The sequence below is a fragment of the Carassius auratus genome, unplaced genomic scaffold, assembly GCF_003368295.1.
Source record: "Carassius auratus strain Wakin unplaced genomic scaffold, ASM336829v1 scaf_tig00025600, whole genome shotgun sequence".
Classification (NCBI taxonomy): domain Eukaryota; kingdom Metazoa; phylum Chordata; class Actinopteri; order Cypriniformes; family Cyprinidae; genus Carassius; species Carassius auratus.
The window spans coordinates 1-25,545 of NW_020525435.1; the positions used below are offsets into that span (position 1 = coordinate 1).

At 35.8% G+C, this 25,545-nt stretch overlaps 1 protein-coding gene and 1 gene segment (V, D, J or C); both read left to right on the forward strand.

The window, feature by feature from the left end:
• The first annotated feature begins 394 nt into the window (after positions 1-394).
• LOC113078364 (cell surface glycoprotein 1-like) lies at positions 395-14,683 on the forward strand. Of its 4 annotated transcripts, XM_026250685.1 has the most exons (20): positions 395-424; positions 2,200-2,275; positions 3,522-3,604; positions 4,343-4,481; positions 4,663-4,785; positions 4,883-4,984; positions 5,142-5,165; positions 5,434-5,460; positions 5,816-7,519; positions 7,813-7,845; positions 8,464-8,505; positions 8,864-9,022; positions 9,421-9,474; positions 10,040-10,087; positions 10,336-10,389; positions 10,651-10,692; positions 12,286-12,501; positions 12,869-13,042; positions 13,255-13,356; positions 13,435-14,683. In XM_026250685.1, exons 3-20 carry the CDS (start codon positions 3,546-3,548, stop codon positions 13,537-13,539), a joined length of 3,207 nt encoding a protein of 1,068 aa, XP_026106470.1. In that variant the 5' UTR covers positions 395-424; positions 2,200-2,275; positions 3,522-3,545; the 3' UTR covers positions 13,540-14,683. The 4 variants fall into 4 exon arrangements, with proteins under 4 accessions (XP_026106470.1, XP_026106471.1, XP_026106472.1 ...); XM_026250686.1 differs by lacking the exons at positions 10,040-10,087; positions 12,286-12,501 and having other exon boundaries at positions 396-424; XM_026250687.1 differs by lacking the exons at positions 8,864-9,022; positions 9,421-9,474; positions 10,040-10,087; ... (1 more) ...; positions 10,651-10,692; positions 12,286-12,501 and having other exon boundaries at positions 397-424.
• Positions 14,684-18,458: 3,775 nt separating this feature from the next.
• On the forward strand, positions 18,459-22,694 carry LOC113078367 (T cell receptor beta variable 12-4-like). The segment is given in 2 exon segments: positions 18,459-18,531; positions 22,156-22,694. Coding segments are annotated over 2 exon segments (396 nt in total).
• Positions 22,695-25,545: the final 2,851 nt, after the last annotated feature.

Genomic DNA, 25,545 nt, shown 5'->3' on the forward strand with positions numbered 1-25,545 from the left:
GATGAGACCTCCAGACCTATATGGTGCGAAAAGGTCCAAAAGAGTTCAAATTCCCTGGTTGTTCTCATTGTTGTAGTTGGACATTTTTTGTTGGGTTATGTTTTGACCCTTTGTTCACATTCGGCACTAACTGGAGAACAACATTATGTGGAAGAATAGCTCAATAAATAGCCACCAGTCTCTTATATAACTAAAGCCCTGCTGTGCCCAGTATAATTACTGTATTCTCAGTGGGGTGGCAGTAATAGGTACAGCCTGGTGCCCTGACAATACAAGGCTCTGGCCAATAATATTGATTTCATTTGACCAAAGGCCTTCATGGAATTTACATTTACATCCCAACATTCTACATTTATCCATTAGTTGCACAGCATGCTAGCTGTGAACACTCATGTCACTGCTGCGGTTACACGGAGTAGAGGAGGTAAGATGATGTTTTCTCAACACTTTTAAAGGGAAAGGAATATGCTGCACTGATCCAAGAAGAAATTGGGGCAAATTTGTAAAATATATTTCATGTAGATTGAATACTGTTGGTCTTGTTGGGAAAAAAAAGCCTTGCTTTATATGTTTGTCTGGCGGGAGTTAATCTGGATATTTAAAGCAACTCCATGGCATTAAGCTAGCTATATAAATGTGTGCTCTGACGTGTGGGTTGAAGGGTAGTGTATGTTTTCCATTGTTGATTGAATGAGTTAGATATTAACAAAATTCATATAGATGAAAATAGCATGATTGATATGGTAGATATGGTAACATACTATGAATAGCTGTTTTACACAACAGGAGTCATTTGCTTTGACACAAGGATCAGAGTGTAAGTGTCTAGATTAGTCATCAGTTTGATTTACAGTACTTATTTATGATGCTTTTTTTATATAAATTTGTGTTTTTAAAAAGGAACAGTTCAACAATAAACATTGTTTGCTAATCTTCATGTCATTCTTTAGTTCTTTTTGCCCATATAATAAAATTATTTCTTCCTGCTGTGGATCACTTTTTTTTCTTCATACAATGAAAGTCAGTTGGGTCTAATGTTGCTTTGGACTCCTTTGACTTTCTGTTAATTGGACAAAAAGAGTCGCATTTTGGAACAGAATGACTGAGTAAATGATGTGTAAACTATGCCATTTACTACTTTAAGTATTATTGTAGATTATAGTATTTTGATGGTAATACAATATGTGCTGTATCTTGTTGTCAGCTGTATGTTGTGGTGAATATGCTCCGGTAAGCATTATGCTGTTTTGAGCTGAAAGGGTCTGTCTGCTCACTGGAGCAACATCCTGGTTACATAATCTATCCAATCATCAGCTTCCTCTCTGCACCAGACCCTGCAGCCGTGCTCATTTCAGCTCAAACCAGAAAGCATAAATGACTGAGATACATTAATAACTGTTGCAGACATCAATGGCTGTATCACTTTATATTTGTATTATTTAGAATTTTAGGGTTCTAACGGACATGCAGGCGTGAACTGAGGCATTAAAGCTTATAGGAGCAACTTGCAGATATGATTCTGCATTCTTTGTTTCAAAAGGATTAATAAGCTTTACTATTTTGCTTGATGTATTAATGTTTGAGATGCAGAGGTTATTTGACTTTGGATCTCTTTTCACTCGTGACCCTGGACAACAAAATTAGTCATAAAGGTACATTTTATGAAACTGAGATTTACACATCATCTGAAAGCTGAATAGATAAGCTTTGTTAGGATAGGACAATATTTGGCTGAGATACAGCTATTTGAAAATCTGGAATCTGAGGGTGCAAAAAAATTAAATATTGAAAAAATTGTCTTTAAAGAGTTCCAAATGAAAAAGTTCTTATCAATGCATATTACTAATCAAAAATTAAGTTTTGATATATTAATGGTAGGAAGTGTACAAAATATCTTCATGGAACATGATTTTTACGTAATATCCTAATGATTTTTGGCATTAAAAATACTTACAATGTATTTTTGGCTATAAATATACCCCAGCGACTTAAGGCTGGTTTTGTGGTCCAGGTTCACATATATGTGGTAAAAAGTTATTGATATTTTAAAACAGAAACAAGGAATTTTTAAACTCTAAATGTCATCATCAGTGTCCATCTGTTTTTCCTTTTGTACACCATCCAGATGCTTCTTCAACATATTGCGCACTTGTTGGAGGCCGGAGCCTAATCATTATTCTTCTCCTTTCCTCTTTGCAGTCGGGTGGGGTTCTATGTAAGCACCTTCAAAAACGTCTCCAGCCTGGAAGCCCGATTCCATAGGGAGATCTCTTTTGTGAGTTAGATTAATTTCTAAAGCTCTTGAAACTGTTAAACATGATGTTCCTCCTAAATGTCTCAAACAAAAACACAAAGCACATGTTCCTCCTTGTGAATCATTCTTGTTTCTAGACACTTTTGATTGACATCCGAGGAACAGTTCCTGCGACATGAGGGTTTATAGAGGCTACTGTGTTATCAAGAGTGGTTTATGACAAAATTCATGGCTTAAATAGTAAGATTAGGAGCTTTGTTTCTGATCCATGTAGTCAGTCAAAGAAAAGCTCTAATGCTTCGCATGAAATCTCATTTTTGATTCAAGCTGCTAGTTGTGCAGCAATTCCTCATGAAAGACGGATAAAGTGTGTGTGTGTGTGTGTGTGTGTTAGTTTTCAAAATTACAGAAGAGACACTGATGAGCTATTGAGTGATATTTCTAGGGCTGTTTAACTCTTAACAGTGTGGGAGAACAACTTTTTTTAAATGCACTGCCTGCTCTACATTCATCCAGTAGATAACTCTTTAAATACTCTTTGAATATTGCTCCAAATACTATTTTCTAGTTTTCTATTTATTATATTTATTTTAGACTTATTTATTATAATATTTTTCTAATGTTAGAGACATTAAACAGTGCTAATTGTGCCTCTTTAGATCCACATCTCTCATTTTGGGTCCACACTGAAGGTTATAATGTTTTAGTTGTGCACTCTGCATTGGTAGATTATGTTTATTATTAGACACAGCATGTTGCTGTCACTGGGCATCTATGCATTGTTAAAGACGTTTTTTTTGCCAGAAGGGTTAAACAACGCTGCTCTGCAGAGGAGCTACTGCAAAGTTTCTGCTCTATTTGTGTCAGTGTGATCCGTATAGAGGTCAATGCATCACTCTATTGACGCATGCATTATTTTTACTTTTATTGAAGGAATGAAAACCATTTGTATTCCTTTATTTCACATTAAGAAAAAGCCATTTGAGCATTTGGTGTTCATGAAGGTGATGATGAATTATTATGAACGTATTATGATTTGCATAATTAGTTTTTATTAATGACTGTGAGATCATGTACAAGTTTATGCCAACAAAAAGGAATGAAAATAATACAAAACTTAGCAGGCGCAGTATCACATTCGGTAGTACCACAGTACCTGAATGACAACATTTATTTCACTAAGGTTGCCTAAGGCAAGTCATTTTGCTTTAGCTCTTCTCATAATTATTTTTTTCCAATGACTTCTTTCTCTATGTTTTGGATCCAGCTCTGTCATAAGCTGTATGAAGTGATGAATAAGCTCGCTGATCAGCACTCGGACAAAATGTTCACGATCCAGGGAGCACCCAGGTAAGGAACAGTCTTTAACCTCCATTAACCTCCCTGCACAGAATGCACTTATTCACTGATGGCACTAATGGTATATATTTTTACCACTTTCAAAGAAGATAAGAAAACGAGATTATCGCCATAATTCTGGCTTTTAATCAAATATTTATATGGTTTGGCTCTGTTCGTGTTCTTTCCTGTTACAGAGTGAAACGGTAAGTGGAATCACATCGACTGTTAGTGTATGTAAAGACATGGGAGGTTTACTTCCTCTAAAGTGTTCTAAGTTTAGAAAGGAAATTTGAAGAACACCTTTGTTCTTTGTGAAAGAACACCTTTGAGTAAGTAAATGTCCTGTGGTTTGTAGTGCAGTGCAGCACTGTGCTTGACGCAGATGATGATAGTGTTTAGTTTTGTAGATCTGGTAGGTGATGAGTAATTATGCAGTAGATGTTTCTCCTTCGCTTGTTTCAGTGAATCTCACTGTAGGTGCAACATTACATTGAAATGGGTGATAAGCAGAGCACATTGTGAAAGAAATGATACATTTTATGGTACTTGGACACAATTGAAAACTTTGATGAACTGAGACCATCTCTTAAATAGTTCACATAGCAAAGCACGGATATGTTGCTTGCAAGCTGCCCTTCTTAGAAATCTCCCCTAAGAGCTCTGATATAGTGAAAATAATATATTCAGAACAAAAGAAGCCTTGATGAGTTGGCAAGATGTTATTTGTGTGTCATTTTTGATTGACAGCGACTCAGGGCCACTGCGATTAGCGAGGACTCCCACCCCACCTGATGATGAGAGCCCAGACAGCAGCCCAGCTGTCAGCCCCAACCACACACTTAGGCCCACATCCCCTGGCCCACCTCGACCCAAATCACCTTCACAGGTAGGTCTGAAAACCCTCCAAGTCCTGCAGCATTGAGAAGATGATTCAAGTAGTTAGGAAGTTTGTAGTATATAATCATAATGTGTAGCACTAAAATGAGTACAAATGATCTCCTTGACCAGTATTTGTGAGGTTTTGATTTGCGAGGTTCAAAGGCACACATGATATCTCTTCATATTAGCTCAAAATGGGACCTCCAAAACCACCTCCTCCAAAAGTTACTCCAACTAAGGAGCTCCAACAAGAGCAGATAATTGACCTGTTCGATGGAGGGTTTCCAGAGATCAGTGTTACGTCACCACAAGTGAGTGAGCATTCACTTATTTTCCTGGTAATGTGGAATAAGAATAATATCTGCTAGTAGTTACATCTGCAGCATTCATTTTATTTTCTTACTTTAGCCAAACGAAAAACCTGGAGAATCTCTCCTGGATTTGGATTTTGATCCATTCAAGCCGGATGCCAGTACACCTATTGGGCAGACCCAATCACCCATATCTCAGGTCATTCTTAACACTTTGCTTATTTTATAAAATAAAAAAACTTGAGAGTGACAGGTCAAATGAAAACTTTTATGTCTTAGCAATCATTTTTGTTTATATAACATTAATCAATCAGTGAGGAAATGTTGGCTAAATTATTGATTTGTTTGTCTTACAGACACTTCCTTGGGATCTTTGGGCGGTAAGTCTGCTTTCTTTGCTTGTACTCCCTGATCTATGTGAGCTGATGCAAAGGAGAGAAATCTTGGTGCTAATAGTAACTTGGTGACAGAATCCTGTCTCCTGTCCTGATGTCAAAAGATGTGGTCTAGATTTGTAGTCTCTTAAGACAATAAATTTGCACTGACATAAAAATGTAAATTCACTGTAATTTCATGACAAGATCAAAGATGTTCCTCTCGAGCATTAATTTGACAGCAAATACCTCTGATATCTCTGTTCATTTCTAGGGAAATGCTGCAGAGCCTGCACAGCCCGTAAGTAATGAATGACGAGAGTGTCTTAGTAAAAAGCAATTGCAAATGTAATTAAAGTTCACTGGCAGATTTAACCTCCAGCTTTCAAGACTTTGGAAAATTGGCTGATAACTTCTTAAATGTTCATTTATTCATTAACTTTACAAATTAGAAATCTGTCCTCCATTTCTCCAGTGTGACATTGGATTGTGGTTTACACATTTTTATATACGATGGTTTTCATAAAAGCTATTCCTACTTAGTTTCTTTAATCTGTGTCTGTCTGTGACAAATCTGTCTCCATCTTTGGTGGCCCCCATCATAGGGGAAACTTATTTGCATAGTAACCACTTGTTACCTTTCTTTCCTTGACCAGGCTGCAGATGCTGGCTTCACTGCCAACTGGGCAGCTGACTTTGGCTCTTCAGCCACTACAGGTACAGAGGAATTTGGAAATGGTCAACCTGCAGTGGATGAGCAGGGATGGCCACCTTCCGAAGGTTGGCCTACAGAGGCAGCATCACAGCCTCCAGAAGAGGCAGCCACAGATGAGGTTAGAGCCTGGAATCCAGAAAACTATCTTGAGCCAGACCCAGACTGTGATCCCTGTGCTGTGGGGGGTGATGAGGCCAAGCAACAGCATCCAGGACAGGGGAAAGAGAGTGTAGAGGAAGGTCAGACAGACTGGGCTAAAAATCAGGTGGAATGGGCAGAAGAAAAGGCAGGTTGCAGGTCAGAGGAGAGAGATGCAGAGGAGACAGTGGGCTTGCAACCAATGCCTGGAATCATATTCACTGATGAGTTTGGTCAGGAGATTCAGGATACCACAGAGGGCATAGGGGGAGATAGTTCCAGATGGGGTCTGTCTAGCCAGGTTGATCTAGATGGATCCGGCTCAGAGTACGAGACTGCTGAAGAATGGGGTGATGTCCCAGGACAAAATAGTGGGTGGGTCAGTGCAGATGATGAACTTGAATGTGCCGAGAATGAGAATCCCATTGTGGCTCCAGAACAAGGCACTGTGGCCAAAGAGTGCTTTGCAGATTGTGGCACAGGTGATGGTGTCCTCGAGCAGATTACCCCTGCTGACTCTGGGTTCGGTGGTGATGCATTTGCATCCAACTGGGATCAGCCTGAAGCAACACCATCTGCCTCAGAGCTTGAAAATGAAAGCTTGGATGAGCCACTTGCAGATCCAACCAAAGCAGGAGCAAATATGCCTCAAAATTTTCTTGAATCTACTCTAAGTTCAGACCCATTTGACACTGAAGGTAAAGATCCATTTGGTACAGGGGATGATCCCTTTGCAGCATCAGGGGATGACCCATTTGGGAATGTAAATGATCCATTTGCGACCTCGGACAAAGATCCCAGTGGCTTTTCTGGGAGTGAACCCTTTGTTACTACAGGCAGTGATCTTTTTTATACCGAAGGGTTATCAACGAAGAGTCCAAAAAGTGGGTTTCATTCTGATCCGTTTGCAGAGACCCAGCTAGGAGACAAAGGACAGTGGGCAGCGGACCCCTTTGCCACTGAATTTACATCAGACCCTTTTGCTACTGGGGGTGATCAGGACCCATTTGCTTATGAGATCACATCTGATCCTTTTGCCAGTGAAAGCGGTGGAGACCCATTTATCAGTGAGAACAACCAGGGGTGGGCAGGGGGTTGGGAATCCACCGGGACAAAGGAGATTATTGGACAAGGAAAAGACTCTGATGTCTTTGAGGACAAAACTGGATATGCCAATGGGTTTGCCCAGTGGGCAGCTTTTCCTGCACCAGCTGCAGACTCTGAGAACTCCAGTAAGGGCTCCTGGCAGGAGGTGAGTGATAGCAGTGGCTTCTTCTCTTCTGATGGCCAAGGAAACTTTACCGCAGGCTGGCCAGGTGAGGCTGTTCCATCTCAAGACCCCTTTACCTCCTTCCCTGGGCAACAAGACACCTCTAATCTTAAAAGTACCATTGCAGAGGAGAAGGTCTATCATAAAGAGCCAGAGAACTCAGACCTGTCAGAAGACGAAGTTGCAAACCGGAGATACGGAAAGTTATACCAAGAAATAGATACAGAGCTGGAAGAGGTACCTGACTTCCTGCAACTCTGCTTAGTTTAGTGTAGATTAGACTACAGCAAGATACTCCCCTCTTTTCCTGCAGATGAAGTACTATTTTCCTGTTACAAAACCCTTCTGACCCTGGAACCCCTCTCACAGCCCACAGTCCCAAGACCTGTTCTCCTCTCTCTCCTTTGCTTGCTTTCATTGTTTGTTGTTTTTGCTAAATTCAAGTAGAATTTACAGTCCTCCAAGTGTGTGCAATTACAATACATGTCTTTGAGGGTTTACATGCTAATTATTTATTTAATTCGGTTTAGGTGTCCAACAAGGCTTTTAACGGATTTTCTAAGGTAAATAGGATCTTAGAAAGATTAATCTAACTTTTTAATAGATTAAAAGAGAATTCATAATGACATTATGAATAACTGACAATGTGGCCAATCACAACAGCCACATTGTCCCAACTGATTGTGCTTTCATAATGGCATTGTAGCAATGCTTAGAATTGGTTGTTTTGAAAAAAAAAAAAAAAAAAAAGGATGAAAAATTTAAACAAATTTAAGAGCATCTTTAAAAAAGATAAGAAATGATGGATCTCATCATTTTCAACAAAATTCAACCCCCAGGGAGTTTCAAAAATATTCCTGACATGTATTTTATGAGTAACAAATACTATTTATTTTGTAAATGATGACAACAATTTTACAATGAACATGTAGAACCCAGCGATAAAAATAACTGTGGCCCTGCTTTAATAAACCAAAAGCTGTTTTATATCTAACTATGATCCCTACTAATTCCTCTTCCCCGAATGATCCATTAAACCATTTCTCACAGGAATTATAAAAACAAACAAACAAACAAACAAACAAAAAACAGTCTAACGTAGCTGATTATATTTTTCAGAATTTATACAAGTAAATTTGATTTGCTTAACTCTATCTTTTTAATTCTCTGTTATTTTTTAGGAAGCAACAGTCCCAACATTTGTGGCCGACTTTGATAAGATGGTGAGTAGACTGAAGTAACTGTAATGGTCTGTACTTCTTACTTAATGGGTGTCAATGGGCATTTTTATTTATTCCCATGAATATTTCCATGAGTATGTCTTTATTTTTTTGTGTGTGTGTTCGTTTTTCCTCTTTTTATTTCTTCCCCTTTTGTAGAAAACTGTTTTCATATGCATTTTAATCAAGACAGTTTTGTCTCAAATTCTGACTGTACTACGTACATAAATACATCTGTCATTGCTTGTTGCAAACTATATATTTGAAAGTGTTTTTAAACCTAAGGGTTTTAATACTAGTCCAGTAGTGAAGGTGTCATTGGACAGTCTTTCTGTTTGTTCTCTTATAAATGAATATAAAGTCTGAGGTTGAGGCCCCAGAGGGTGATGTAGCTGAAGGAGAAGGTGAAGCAGCCCCAGCCTCAGTACCTGAGGGTGGGGAGGGTCCTGTCACCACTCCCCCTACAGACACACAACCGGCGGAGATCACTGCTTCAAGCCCCCCTGCAGAGACTGCTACAGTGAGTTACAAAGAGTTAAATCATAGACGTCATCAGTAAAACTGTCATCACCATCGTCATCAACGCCATTGTCAACGTTTTTACATCAGTGTTTTCCATCATTACTGGTATCACTTTCATCACTAAATCATCATCCTCATTATAGCTGTTGTGATCGTCATCTTAATTTACATCAATCTGTCAATACTGTTTTTATCATTTTTAATAACCGTGTTGTTAGAATTCATCATCATCATCATCATCATCATTAGTGCATAAAACAAGATTATTGCCCTTGCTGTCATGATATGATCATCATGTTATATTTTTGGCTACATACGGTACATATGTATTCTCTCACATCAGATCAGAAATGAGCTGTAGTCATTGATCATATCTGTGTACTGTTGTTTATAAAGAGCACTGTGGAGTCTCCGGTGTCTGCGGAGACTGAGGCAGCTGAGCAGGCTGAGGTATGTACCTCTGAATAATCATTCTAAACAGTGCCTGCATGTTGGCCATATTACCTTTTGTATTTTCAAAACTCAAATGTTTTGGAAAAGAAAGTCTCTTGAGTTCTGTTATTTTAAACATATTTGATTTGTTTTAACACTGATTTAACAAATGTTTATTTTACATTATTGAGAGAATTGTACATACATATAATTGTTTTATTATTTTGTTGACATGTAGATTTTTTCCATAACACAAAATTGCATGCACTACCAGTGCGAGCTCTGACTTTTCTTTTTTTTCTTATGTATTAGCCAGTTACATATGTTTCTTTTAATGAGTTATTTTTATGGAGGTGAATTTTGAATGTGTTTATTTGTGTAAAATGGCATACCAAATATTATCATTTTTATTACTTTCTTTTTTTCATTTACACATGCTTTGGGGTCAGTTTTTACTATTGGTTTTATTTTTCATGAGCAACAGTAGGAGTCAGAAGCACAGTTATGTTGTAGATCTTAAAATAACAGTTTTGGTTGACCCTTAGATTAAATTGTTGATGAAAAAGTCTCAAACATTCTTTAGCTTCCAGTTGAGGACATAGAAAAGGAGCAACTCAGTCAAGAAGCCCCGGTAACTATAACTTATGTCCATTGAATGACATAAGAGAAACTCAAGTTATATGCAGCACCGTTGCATATGTGCTTGGTTACTGTATCTATCAAGTCCTTGTTCTCAGTAGTAATGCCTTTTGGCATTTGCAATGTCTCCAAATGAATATTAATGTATGAGATGTAAGATATGACAAGAAAACAGGTGGTGTTATTTGGAAATATAACATAAATTGGAGATAGAATGGATGTTTTTTTATTTGCATGTAGGATTCTGCTTCCATCCAAGAAACACAGAAGGAGTCACCTACAGAGGCGGCTCTGGTAATTGCATCCCTATATATTTTTTAATGTTACTGCAGTACTGCTTTTTATTAGTAATAAAGGCCTTCCAGCATCACATTCACTGAGATGTTCATAAGCATCCAGGCTCTGATACAGATGGGTAGTAACGGTTATGAAGGCAAGCCAGACACTGGCATGACCAGAGACAGATTTATTGACTAATCACTGCAGTATGTGTCATTATTAATTTGAATAAATGAATGTGTAATGATGCTGACAACCACATTTCTTTGTGTGTAGGCTACTTTTGAGGATAAAGAGTCTCCCATTGAAGAGACTCCGGTAACTATTCAAGTCTAAATAAATAAACTAACTTTTATAATACTGTTATTATATTCTTATTTCATGTTATTATTCCAACATTGCTATTTAAATATTTACTGTATTTTTATTTATATATTTATGTATTTATTTATTTTTGCTAATTGGTTTGTATCATCGTGAAGCCATATGAAAATACTTTATTTATTTATTTATGTATTATTCAAACACTAATATTGTCAGATATTTCTTGACTATCTAGTTGGGTTTCCTTAAAATTTTCATTCTTAATATTTTTTTGTGAGTTCTGCAGAATACCTTGTAGTGTATAATTATTTAGATTTTATAAAGAGTCTCAGTCTGATATTAAATCATCATCTGGCTTCACATGACACTTGGTGTGGTTACCAAACTGATGCACTGGGACAGGATGGTAGCCACATATGTCATTATGCAGAATGCTTTTTAACAGTGTGTGTTGATGGATGGAGACTTCTAACATGTGCTGTGGCATTAATCAGAACCTATAACCCATCTTTTTGTATGTGTATCTTTTATTTGAATATTGTTTTTGAGGGTATAATGAGCAGTTGCAACACCTGGCAGCACAACAACAAACACTGTCAGCTCTGACATAATATATTCCAAATGTATGTATATTATATATACTATATAATATAATAGTTCCAAATGCAAAACTTTGTTTTTAGATCCAGAGCTGATTAGAAGGCTACTGCTGCCACTGTTTCTGCCATTTCTGATTGTACCTTTAATTAATTTTCATTTCATTTTTTCTTCCCTGGTTTTTTCTGTTACAATAGTTTTGATCCATAAGGTTGCACACATTGAATCCAGTTAAACAGAGATGATGTTATAACCTGATCATTCCCTTGCTTACTGAGCCTTTAAATAGTGTCTTCACTGATGACTATTATTACCCCTCCAATCACCATGTTAGGTTTCCATGGTGATTGTATTCTTACATCACCACAACGGGCAGTAATTTTACATTCTCTCTTTCGAAGCACATTAAGTGACTAAGCAAGTGGAGCAAAAATGTTCGGGTATAAATATTATCTATGCATCTATGTTTAGTTGAATCTGCATTCAGCCGCTTTGAATTGTATGGGGATTTGGAATTTATTTATGTAGTCCACTTGCTGAAAGATCAAAAATGGATTCCATTTTACCGTTATCCTTGGCTCGTTGTTGAATGAGTTATGTTGAGTTCTTTGATGAATTCTTCACATGTATATTGAGATCATATAGTCAGTATGATCTGAGGAATGTTCACCCACACTACTGTACTTCATCCAGTAGGCAGTGATCATCCACTATGAATCATGATCCCTGTTCCTTCATGCCGTCTGTTGAACATTTCCCCTAACCAAAGTACTTGACTTTTGGTGAAACTCAAGTCTGTTTTTTTCTGAGAACTGACTTGCCATTCCTCATCAGGGACAGTTTTAACCTCAGAAGTTAAACTGGTCCCTGCATCCTTCATTGTGACACTCTGAGTGCTCCCCTCCGTGGTTCTGTAAACCGATCCATCCACATGAGTGGCTTGTGTTGAGTGTTCAAACACTGGCTCTCACTCCTGAGCACCTCTTCCAGACTATAGATGCCAAACCAGAGGAAGAGGCCAAACCAGGAGATGAACCAAATAATGTTGAGTCCAAACCAACAGATGAACCAGATATGGTTGACACCCAACCAGGAGAAGTTCCTGATAATATTGAGCCCAAACCAGGAGATGCTCCTGATAATGTTGAGCCCCAACCAGGGGATGAAACCAGTAAGGAGGGTGCTGCAAACAATGGGAATGAGGAGGTAGATATTCACCTGTGATTCTGCACTTTGGTATGCAGGCCATTGACAAGACCCTGGTTTCTTTCTAACCGTTCTGGACTGTACTTTAAAACTCACTGAGACTTAATCACTGAATCAAAATGTCAGTTATTTTCAGCAATGTTTTACAACAAAGCCCCATTGTGCAAAAAAGGGGGTTATTTAATGTAATGTAAAATGTTACCCATTTTTCTTTTATTCAGTTGTTTTTATTTATTACATTTCTTAAGTATGTATTACATGTATGTGTATTATGTATCAAGCTGCTTGTCAAAAATGTACTTGCATATCTTCAGGTTTATTACTTGAGTTGCATGTTGAGTGATGCTGCTTCTTTGCCCCACCTCAGGAAAAGATGCCTATCCCTTCTGTTGTTATTGAGCCTGCCTCTAGTAATGAGGGGGATGATGACCGTGATGGTGATATCATATCTCCAGTAGCAACCAGTGGCAATGGGATGATCACAGAATGCCAGGCAACCAAAGACATCTCCTCTGGAATGCCTCCTGGATACCTTTTCAAGGTGAATATACTGTAAAGCAAACACAATTTAAGGCCGAATCCGGACGCATTGCACACTGAACTTAAAAATTTCCATGCCTGTAAATATCTTAAATATAATGTGGATATACAGTACAGTAACCTTAAAGCTTTCTCTGAGAAAAATAGCCCATTACAGTGTACAGAATATTCGGCCTAGCAACAAGATGAACTAATTCCTATGCTGTCCTGCAGGCTGAAACGATGCATGATTTTGAAGCAGCAAACCCAGACGAACTGGAGCTGAAAAAAGGAGACATTGTTTTGGTAGTACCCACAGAACTACCTGAAGATCAGGTAAGATTTGTCTTGACTTTTAACTTTTCTTATGATAAACGTAATGTGATTTTGTTGCACATTTTGTTGTCTCTTCAGGATGCTGGTTGGCTCACTGGCATCAGAGAGAGCGACTGGCTACAGCATGGCACTTCGGCTCAGAAAGGACTGTTTCCTGAAAATTTTACGCAGCGTCTGGAGTAAATGACCTTCGGTGTGTTGTGAGAAGGCACATGGATCTGGACGTCTGCCGACCGAGCCACTCACTATAGAGTCTAAAGTACTGATGACATCTGAACTATCAGACTAGACAAACACCACATAAGAGGAAATAACTCCATCGACTAAATGAAGCAAGAGGAGACAAAAATACTGTACCTACTCTGAGCATAAAGAAAATAACCAAGCATGATGTGATAGTATGGTCAACCTTTTCTCAGAAAACCAAGATCAAATCCCTGTTTTTTGTTTGTTTACCTGTGAGCAGCAACGAATTGATGTGTGCTTTGTTGGAACTCTGGTGACCTCCACATGTAATTCCTGTCTGTCGAAATAACTCAAGTGAAAGTTTCCCCTCTAAAGACAAAAAAGTTATCTTATCCTCTCTGCACCAAGCATATTGTACTGACTTTGTTGCTCTGCAGCGAATTTGATCAGAATTTGTAGTGATATGATCTATTTAACCATTCTAAGTGTTACACGGAACTTAGGTGTTTTCTTTGAGATATTTCAGATATAAATGTGACATTGCATCAACGTTAGTGTTCTCTGTAGTTTCACGGCTGGCCGTGCGCGGCTATGGTGGTGGTATTTGGCATATATTTAATATTGACAGTTTATGACCGAGACTTTCAGTGTTTATGCCAAATTAATTAAAGTCCTCTTGATGAATATGTGTTGAGTTCCTACAGCATGAGAAATGTTGTGAGAAGAAATCTGAAATATTGCACCTGGCTATTACAGCTTTGCAAAACACAACATGTAGCTCCCTATAATTACAGACATTATGTGTATTATATCCATAAGGACATGAACGCAGAACTTATCCTTGAATGGACGTGGGAATATTAATTTGTGAATGATGTTTTATGTTTGGAGAAATTGTATTTATTCAACTTTATATTTTTTAGCCAATGATGAGTGGGAAAGTTTGGGGTGGGAAATCAAAACAAAAAAAATATGCAATATATGTCATTGGTTGATAGAGTTATCATTGTCTTCATCGTTTGGTTCTGAGACAAAAACTGCATCACTCCTGTGTTAGTATTGTTAGCTTCACTGTAGAGCATTTCTGTGATGTACATATCTGTGCTAATTTAACTGTAAAGTGAATAAAGAATAGTTCATATGAGTCGTGGTTTATTTTCATGAAAGGAAACAGCATCAGTATAAATATTATGTATACATACTGGTAATAGGCCTACAAATTAAATATCCTGTGTTGTACAATCACTGGTCAGGGTAGAGCATTTAAAATAACTTTCAGTGTAGTTAAAGGTATAGTTCAACGTCGCTTGTTGGTCCCCATGGACTTACACAGGGGTTTTTACCCCCCTCCATACTATGAAAGTCGATGGGGACCAGCAACTGAAGGTGAGCCATCTTTATAAGTACAGTAACAATTTTACATGTGTTTGTAATGACACGCAAATAACGCAAGGGGGAGACATTCATCTTATTTTCTCAGTTGGACAAAATGTGTGCGTGTTAGACTTTTTTTATTTTATTATATTATTATATTTATTTTATTATATAAGAAATGTTATTTATTTTTCAGAAAACATTTAAAAAAAACTAAAATTATATGAGATTTTGGGAATGTTTTGGGAATCAAAATTAAAGTCGATGGAGCAGCAGGAGCGTAACCCAGTATCTCTACATTCACTGCTCTGTTCTCCAATCCCAGTGAGCAAACACTATTTGACAAATAATCCAATTTTTTGCAGATCATTCAGAATATAGTCACAGTTCAGACAGACAAATAAGCATTGCCTTCTGCCCTATTCTATTAACCCTTTGTTTCATCCTTATAGATTTGGCATTTCAATTGTGGTTTAGAAATGGAATCAATTTGTTAAGGACCTTTTCAAAGATGGCTTTTTTTTTCAACCCAACAGCAAAAAACGGACTTTGAGATCCCTTAGTCCAATTTTATAGGTAGTGCCAGGTAACCACATTTTTACCATTTCAACCATGCCTTTTCCACATTATTGTCTAGATGCCTCATTCTTCTCGGATGGAAAAGTCAAGGCCACCTCTTCAGAAACTTCTGGAAAGTTCTACAGGGTCTAGCAGCCCTTCTTATCTTACGTTGAATCCTCGTGGGCTACTATATCAAAGTGTCCCATACAGTGTGTTTTTTGGCTGTTTGGTAAAAATATACCCCAGCGACTTTAGACTTTATGGGTCATAGGGTCACATATGTATGTAGTTATGTGTGTTTCTTGTGGAATATATGAATATGTGAGTTAAAATAATGTTTGTGTGGTTGTGACTGTTGCATGTTAATGAAAATCAATTTAATCAATGTCTATTGTTACTGTATACTAGCTTGTTTAAAACATCTGGCCTGTCAGTTTTATTTTTCACTTATTGTTCTTCAGCTTTCTTGTTTTCTGATACAGTCTTACTATACAAATGCAATATAATTAAAATAACCTTAAGCATTGGTATGACCATAACCATTTTTATTTTGTAATCCTTTTGATAAGTTGTCTAATATCTTACAGTTATGTGACAATAATTTCATTTAAAATAAAAGGCTCATGCTAAATTTGCTTAAACATGGTTTCTAAGGTAACTCCATTTCAGGAAATGACATCAGCACCCCATTTTTGAAGTTCATACAAAAGCAGAGTGTAACCTCAAAGACAGTTTTACACCAATTATACACATTTTTCATCAGATGAATGATGTTTTTATACATTTCTATTGTCCTCCTCTTAGGGGTGCCAGGTAAGTGACATTTATAATAATAATAATAATAATAATAATAATAATAATAATAATAACATTATTTAAATGTACTCAAGTTTGCTTTGTTTCATTCAAGCAGTTGTGCTGGGAGTGACTTTGGATCAAGGTCCAAAGGTTTTGATTAAAGGAGTGGGCAAAACTATATATCTGCCTTGCAAAGTAAAGGATCAGGGCTCTTCAGACTATGACTATGAGGATGGTCTGAGTGATATAGACTATATCCATTGGTACCAAGTTAAAGACAAAGAAGCCCCAACGAGGCTACTCTACATCAGTAAAGGAGGTAGTGTTGCTCGTGATACCAGCGCTGATGCAGCTGACTTCACAGTGGACAAAGCAAAGCTTTATGATCTAAAACTGAGTAATACTCAGCCAAAACATTCTGCTGTTTATTTCTGCGCCTACTGGGACACAAGCAGCGGCCACAGTGAGAAGATTTACTCACATCCTGTACATAAACTATACTGGTAATGCTATTACCAATATTTATACTTAAATTGTAATTTTCCGTTTAAATTCTTATTTTGACTTAAACTTTATATGCACATTCTGGCTGGATGATGGAATTTGGATCTGTTTAGATTGGAATTATTATTTTCCTGGTGTTCATGGACACATTGTACATGTTTGAATGAGTTTTTTTTTTTTTTTTTTACACACTGTATTTATTTTTGTGATTTTGGAATATGTCAAATGTATCTTAATTGGTATGTGTATTTCAATAAATAAAAAAATGTGTAATTGTTATTTGTAGGGATTTTGGGTTTGTTTTGTATTCAGTTTGATGAAGCACTTGTTTGAATAGGGTCAGGGGTATTTTAGTTATGCCACCTAAAAAATAAAACTAAGAAATATTTATAAATATTTGTTCCTTGAAATACGTATTATAGGAAATTATGATTTGCACTCACGAGAACGGTCTTCTTTTTACGTTTTATTTTACATTCATCACTGATGGGAAAGACAACTTCCTTAAAATACTTGAAAATTAAACAACAGAATAAAACACAATCTAAAAAACACAGACTTACTTTGTTTCAGCTAGTTTCCAAGGCCACATTTGTCATTTTTTATTTTGTTTAATTTTATGTAATAAAATAACTACAACTAAATCTGCGTAAAAATTAATAAAAAACTATATACTGTAGACAAACAAAAACTAATAAAACAGACAGAAACACAACAAAATGTAAGTAAATTTAAGATGAAGAATGAACGCAGAGTCATTATTAGCTAAATGTTTTTTAACTGAATATTACAAAAAAAAAAAAAAAAAAATCTTCACAGATTTAAATCCAAATTAGCCATTTTACCAAAAAAAAAAAATGATGCTATTGATGAAGATTCTGCTTTATAACCCAGAGTTTTTATTTTATTTTTATTGACAAACCGATTCCAAAAAGTTGGGACAAATTGTGAGTAAAAAAGGAATGGAATAATTTAAAAATCTCATAAAATTATATTATTCACAATAGAATATAGATAACATATCAAATGCGGAAAGTTAGACATTTTGAAATGTCATGCAAAATATTGTCTCATTTTGGATTTCATGAGAGCTACACATTCAAAACAGGTAGCAATAAGAGGCCGGAAATGTTAAATGTACATATGAAACAGCTGGAGGACCAATTTGCAACTTATTAGGTCAATATGCAACATGACTGGGAATAAAAACAGCCTCTTCGAGTAGCAGTGTCTCTCAGAAGTAAAGATGGGTTTGAATGTTGCATATGTTTGTGTGGTTGTGACTGTTGCATAATAATGAAAATCAATAAAAATACTTTAACCATAATGTCTATTGTTACTGTATACTAGCTTGTTTAAAACATCTGACCCGTCAGTTTTATTTTTCACTTATTGTTTTTCAGCTTTCTTGTTTTCTGATACAGTCTTACTATACAAATGCAATATAATTAAAATAACCTTAAGCATTGGTATGACCATAACCATTTTTATTTTGTAATCCTTTTGATAAGTTGTCTAATATCTTATAGTTATGTGACAATTTCATTTAAAATAAAAGGCTCATGCTAAATTTGCTTAAACATGGTTTCAAAGGTAACTCCATTTCAGGAAATGACATCAGCACCCCATTTTTGAAGTTCATACAAAAGCAGAGTGTAACCTCAGAGACAACCTTTCACCAATTATACACATTTTTCACCAGATGAATGATGTTTTTATACATTTCTATTGTCATCCTCTTAGAGGTGCCAGGTAAGTGACATTTATAATAATAATACTAATCAACAACAACAAAAAAACACATTATTTAAATGTACTCAAGTTTGCTTTGTTTAATTAAAGCAGTTGTGCTGGGAGTGGATTTGGATCAAGGTCCAAAGGTTGTGGTTAAAGGAGTGGGCAAAACAATATATCTGCAATGCAAAGCGGATGGTCTGAGTGATACAGACTATATCCACTGGTACCAAGTTAAAGACAAAGAAGCCCCAACGAGGCTACTCTACATCAGTAAAGGAGGTAGTGTTGCTCGTGATACCAGCGCTGATGCAGCTGACTTCACAGTGGACAAAACAAAGCTTTATGATCTAAAACTGAGTAATACTCAGCCGAAACATTCTGCTGTTTATTTCTGCGCCTACTGGGACACAAGCAGCGGCCACAGTGAGAAGATTTACTCACATCCTGTACATGAACTATACTGGTAATGCTATTACCAATATTTATACTTAAATTGTCATTTTCTGTTTAAATGGTTAATTTCACTTAAACTTTATGCACATTCTGGCGGGATGATGGTATTTGGATCTGTTTAGATTGGAATTATTATTGTCCTGGTGTTCATGGACACATTGTACATGTTTGTATGAGTTTTTTTTACACACTGTATTTATATTTGTGATTTTGGAATATATCAAGTGTATCTTAAATGCGATGTGTATTTCAAAATTTTTTTTTTTAAAGAATGGCACTTTGGCTCAGAAAGGACTGTTTCCTGAAAACTTTACACAGCGTCTGGAGTAAATGACCTTCGGTGTGTTGTGAGAAGGCACATGGATCTGGACGTCTGCCGACCGAGCCACTCACTATAGAGTCTAAAGTACTGATGACATCTGAACTATCAGACTAGACAAACACCACATAAGAGGAAATAACTCCATCGACTAAATGAAGCAAGAGGAGACAAAAATACTGTACCTACTCTGAGCATAAAGAAAATAACCAAGCATGATGTGATAGTATGGTCAACCTTTTCTCAGAAAACCAAGATCAAATCCCTGTTTTTTGTTTGTTTACCTGTGAGCAGCAACGAATTGATGTGTGCTTTGTTGGAACTCTGGTGACCTCCACATGTAATTCCTGTCTGTCGAAATAACTCAAGTGAAAGTTTCCCCTCTAAAGACAAAAAAGTGATCTTATCCTCTCTGCACCAAGCGTATTGTACTGACTTTGTTGCTCTGCAGCGAATTTGATCAGAATTTGTAGTGATATGATCTATTTAACCATTCTAAGTGTTACACGGAACTTAGGTGTTTTCTTTGAGATATTTCAGATATAAATGTGACATTGCATCAACGTTAGTGTTCTCTGTAGTTTCACGGCTGGCCGTGCGCGGCTATGGTGGTGGTATTTGGCATATATTTAATATTGACAGTTTATGACCGAGACTTTCAGTGTTTATGCCAAATTAATTAAAGTCCTCTTGATGAATATGTGTTGAGTTCCTACAGCATGAGAAATGTTGTGAGAAGAAATCTGAAATATTGCACCTGGCTATTACAGCTTTGCAAAACACAACATGTAGCTCCCTATAATTACAGACATTATGTGTATTATATCCATAAGGACATGAACGCAGAACTTATCCTTGAATGGACGTGGGAATATTAATTTGTGAATGATGTTTTATGTTTGGAGAAATTGTATTTATTCAGCTTTATATTTTTTAGCAAATGATGAGGGGGAAAGTTTGGGGTGGGAAATCAAAACAAAAAAAATATGCAATATATGTCATTGGTTGATAGAGTTATCATTGTCTTCATCGTTTGGTTCTGAGACAAAAAACTGCATCACTCCTGTGTTAGTATTGTTAGCTTCACTGTAGAGCATTTCTGTGATGTACATATCTGTGCTAATTTAACTGTAAAGTGAATAAAGAATAGTTCATATGAGTCGTGGTTTATTTTCATGAAAGGAAACAGCATCAGTATAAATATTATGTATACATACTGGTAATAGGCCTACAAATTAAATATCCTGTGTTGTACAATCACTGGTCAGGGTAGAGCATTTAAAATAACTTTCAGTGTAGTTAAAGGTATAGTTCAACGTCGCTTGTTGGTCCCCATGGACTTACACAGGGGTTTTTACCCCCCTCCATACTATGAAAGTCGATGGGGACCAGCAACTGAAGGTGAGCCATCTTTATAAGTACAGTAACAATTTTACATGTGTTTGTAATGACACGCAAATAACGCAAGGGGGAGACATTCATCTTATTTTCTCAGTTGGACAAAGTGCATGCGTGTTAGACTTTTTTATTTTATTATATTATTATATTTATTTTATTATATAAGAAATGTTATTTATTTTTTAGAAAACATTTAAAAAAACCTTAAAATTATTTGAGATTTTGGGAATGTTTTGGGAATCAAAATTAAAGTCGATGGAGCAGCAGGAGCGTAACCCAGTATCTCTACATTCACTGCTCTGTTCTCCAATCCCAGTGAGCAAACACTATTTGGCAAATAATCCAATTATTTGCAGATCATTCAGAATATAGTCACAGTTCAGACTTCAGTTTAACAGTAAATAAGCATTGCCTTCTGCCCTATTCTATTAACCCTTTGTTTCATCCTTAAAGATTTGGCATTTCAATTGTGGTTTAGAAATGGAATCAATTTGTTAAGGACCTTTTCAAAGATGGCTTTTTTTTTTCAATCCAACAGCAAAAAACGGACTTTGAGATCCCTCAGTCCAATTTTATAGGTAGTGCCAGGTAACCACATAGAAATTATTGCCTTTTCCTCATTATTGTCTAGATGCCTCATTCTTCTCGGATGGAAAAGTCAAGGCCACCTCTTCAGAAACTTTTGGAAAGTTCTACAGGGTCTAGCAGCCCTTCTTATCCTCGTGGGCTAATATATTATACTGAACATACAGTGTGTTTTTTGGCTGTTTGGTAAAAATATACCCCAGCGACTTTAGACTTTATGGGTCATAGGGTCACATATGTATGTAGTTATGTGTGTTTCTTGTGGAATATATGAATATGTGAGTTAAAACAATGTTGCATATGTTTGTGTGGTTGTGACTGTTGCATAATAATGAAAATCAATAAAAATACTTTAATAATAATGTCTATTGTTACTGTATACTAGCTTGTTTAAAACATCTGGCCCGTCAGTTTAATTTTTCACTTATTTTTTTCAGCTTTCTTGTTTTCTGATACAGTCTTACTATACAAATGTAATATAATTAAAATAACCTTAAGCATTGGTATGACCATAACCATTTTGTTTGTATCTTTCTGATGAATTGTCTAATATCTTACAGTTGGAGATAATGTGGCAATAATTTCATTTAAAATAAAAGGCTCATGCTAAATTTGCTTAAACGTGGTTTCTAAGGTAAATCCATTTCAGGAAATGACATCAGCACCCTGTTTTTGAAGTTCATACAAAAGCAGAGTGTAACCTCAGAGACAGCTTTTCACCAATTATACACATTTTTCACCAGATGAATGATGTTTTTATACATTTATATTATCCTCCTATTAGGGGTGCCAGGTAAGTGACATTTATAATAAGAAGAAAATAAAAAACAACAACAACATCATTATTTAAATGTACTGAAGTTTCTTTTGTTTAATTAAAGCAGTTGTGCTGGGAGGGGATTTGGATCAAGGTCCAAAGGTTGTGGTTAAAGGAGTGGGCAAAACTGTTTATCTGCAATGCAAGGATCGAAGCAATTCAGACTATATCCATTGGTACCAAGTTAAAGACAAAGAAGCCCCAACGAGGCTACTCTACATCAGTAAAGGAGGTAGTGTTGCTCGTGATACCAGCACTGATGCAGCTGACTTCACAGTGGACAAAACAAAGCTTTATGATCTAAAACTGAGTAATTCTCAGCCAAAACATTCTGCTGTTTATTTCTGCGCCTACTGGGACACAAGCTACCACAGTGAGAAGATTTACTCACATCCTGTACATGAACTATACTGGTAATGCTATTACCAATATTTATACTTAAATTGTCATTTTCTGTTTAAATGGTTAATTTCACTTAAACTTTATGCACATTCTGGCGGGATGATGGTATTTGGATCTGTTTAAATATGGATTTTATTTATCATACAAACATGGTGTTCATGTTTGTATGAGGTTTTTTTACATACTGTATTTATTTTTCTGATTTTGGAATATGTCGAGTGTATCTTAATTGTTATGTGTATTTATTTATTTATTTTTTTTATAAAATGTGTAATTGTTATTTGTAAGGATTATGGGTTTGTATAATCAGTTACAGTTCAGTTTGATGAAGCACTTGTTTAAATAGGGTCAGGGGTATTATAGTTATACCAACCGAAAAATAAAACTAATAAATATTTGTTCCTTGAAATACGTATTATAGGAAATTATGATTTGCACTCACGAGAACGGTCTTCTTTTTACGTTTTATTTTACATTCATTACTGATGGGAAAGACAACTTCCTTAAAATACTTGAAAATTAAACAACAGAATAAAATACAATCTAAAAAACAAAGACTTACTTTATTTCAGTTAGTTTCCAAAGCAACATTTGTCATTTTTTATTTTGTTTAATTTTATGTAATAAAATAACTACAACTAAATCTGCGTAAAAATTAATAAAAACTATATACTGTAGACAAACAAAAACTAATAAAACAGACAGAAACACAACAAAATGTAAGTAAATTTAAGATGAAGAATGAACGCAGAGTCATTATTAGCTAAATGTTTTTTAACTGAATTTTACAAAAAAAAAAAAAAAAAATCTTCACAGATTTATATCCAAATTAGCCATTTTACCAAAAAAATAAAAAAAAATAAAAATGATGCTATTGATGAAGATTCTGCTTTATAACCCAGAGTTTTTATTTTATTTTTATTGACAAACCCGATTCCAAAAAGTTGGGACAAATTGTGAGTAAAAAAGGAATGGAATAATTTAAAAATCTCATAAAATTATATTATTCACAATAGAATATAGATAACATATCAAATGCTGAAAGTTAGACATTTTGAAATGTCATGCAAAATATTGTCTCATTTTGGATTTCATGAGAGCTACACATTTAAAACAGGTAGCAATAAGAGGCCGGAAATGTTAAATGTACATATGAAACAGCTGGAGGACCAATTTGCAACTTATTAGGTCAATATGCAACATGACTGGGAATAAAAACAGCCTCTTCGAGTAGCAGTGTCTCTCAGAAGTAAAGATGGGTTTGAATGTTGCATAAGTTTGTGTGGTTGTGACTATTGCATGTTAATGAAAATCAATAAAAATACTTTAATAATAATGTCTATTGTTACTGTATACTAGCTTGTTTAAAACATCTGGCCCATCAGTTTTATTTTTCACTTATTGTTTTTCAGCTTTCTTGTTTTCTGATACAGTCTTACTATACAAATGTAATATAATTAAAATAACCTTAAGTATCGGTATGACCATAACCATTATTATTTTTAATCTTTCTGATGAATTGTCTAATATCTTACAGTTGGGGATAATGTGACAATAATTTCATTTATAATATAAAAGGCTTATGCTAAATTTGCTTAAACATGGTTTCTAAGGTAACTCCATATCAGGAAATGACATCAGCACCCCGTTTTTGAAGTTCATACAAAAGCAGTGTGTAAGCACAAAAACAGCATTACACCAATTATTAAAAAAATTTCATCAGATGAATGATGTTTTTATACATTTCTATTTTACTCTTCTTAGAGATGCCAGGTAAGTGACATTTATAATAATAATAATAATAATTATAAACAAAAAAACACATTATTTATATGTACTCAAGTTTGCTTTTTTTAATTAAAGCAGTTGTGCTGGGAGTGACTTTGGATCAAGGTCCAAAGGTTGTGGTTAAAGGAGTGGGCAAAACAATATATCTGCAATGCAAGGTAAAGGATCTGGGCGATTCAGACTATATCCATTGGTACCAAGTTAAAGACAAAGAAGCCCCAACGAGGCTACTCTACATCAGTAAAGGAGGTAGTGTTGCTCGTGATACCAGCGCTGATGCAGCTGACTTCACAGTGGACAAAGCAAAGCTTTATGATCTAAAACTGAGTAATTCTCAGCCAAAACATTCTGCTGTTTATTTCTGCGCCTACTGGGGCTCTGGCAACCACAGTGAGAAGATTTACTCACATCCTGTACATGAACTATACTGGTAATGCTATTACCAATATTTATACTTAAATTGTCATTTTCTGTTTAAATTCTTAATTTGACTTAAACTTTATGCACATTCTGGCTGGATGATGGAATTTGGATCTGTTTAAATTGGAATTATTATTTTCCTGGTGTTCATGTTTGTATGAGTTTTTTTGACACACTGTATTTATATTTGTGCTTTTGGAATATATCAAGTGTATCTTAAATGCTATGTGTATATAAATTTTTTTTTTATAAAATAAAATAATGTAATATCTTTTTGAGATGTGTTGATGCCATGAAATTTAAAATCAGTTGAATTCTGAAAAAAATATTGAAATTTGAAAAACTTCCACATCATTGCATTCTGTTTTTATTCACAAGTCCCAACTTTTCGGGTTTGTATTTTAATGACACTTGTCAAATGAATTTCGATTCCCATCATGCTTCATTTATATAGATAGTTTTATATTGTGTGAAAATTCTTGTTGAAGTGATGATGACGACAACATGAACACAAAGAGGAAACCACAAGGCCATTATCATTACCTTCTCACTGACTGCTGTCGTTCATAACTCTTCAAACTCCTAGACGACAGAATTAGACATCTCACTGTCTGCAAAACAACACAAGCCTCCAGTCACTCCACCAGGCAGGGTAGTTGATGAAGACCAGCATACCCAGTCCCAGCGTCAGAGCCAATGCAACGTCAGAGAGAGAACAGTTCAAAGAGTCCAAGCGTTGGTACTGATGCAATGTCAGAGCAGAGAGATCCTAGGGCGCGCCGAGTATTCTGGTAATATCAGGACAGGAAGAAGGGAACAGAAGACTGGTGAAACAAAAGGCTGAGAG

Bases quoted from the DNA above. Each gene is read 5' to 3' on its own strand.
- LOC113078364 (XM_026250685.1), top strand. From the start codon at position 3,546: ATGAATAAGCTCGCTGATCAGCACTCGGACAAAATGTTCACGATCCAG. The intron at 10,088-10,335 runs GTAACTATAACT...ATTTGCATGTAG, and splicing joins AACTCAGTCAAGAAGCCCCG to GATTCTGCTTCCATCCAAGA. The intron at 13,357-13,434 runs GTAAGATTTGTC...TTGTCTCTTCAG, and splicing joins CAGAACTACCTGAAGATCAG to GATGCTGGTTGGCTCACTGG.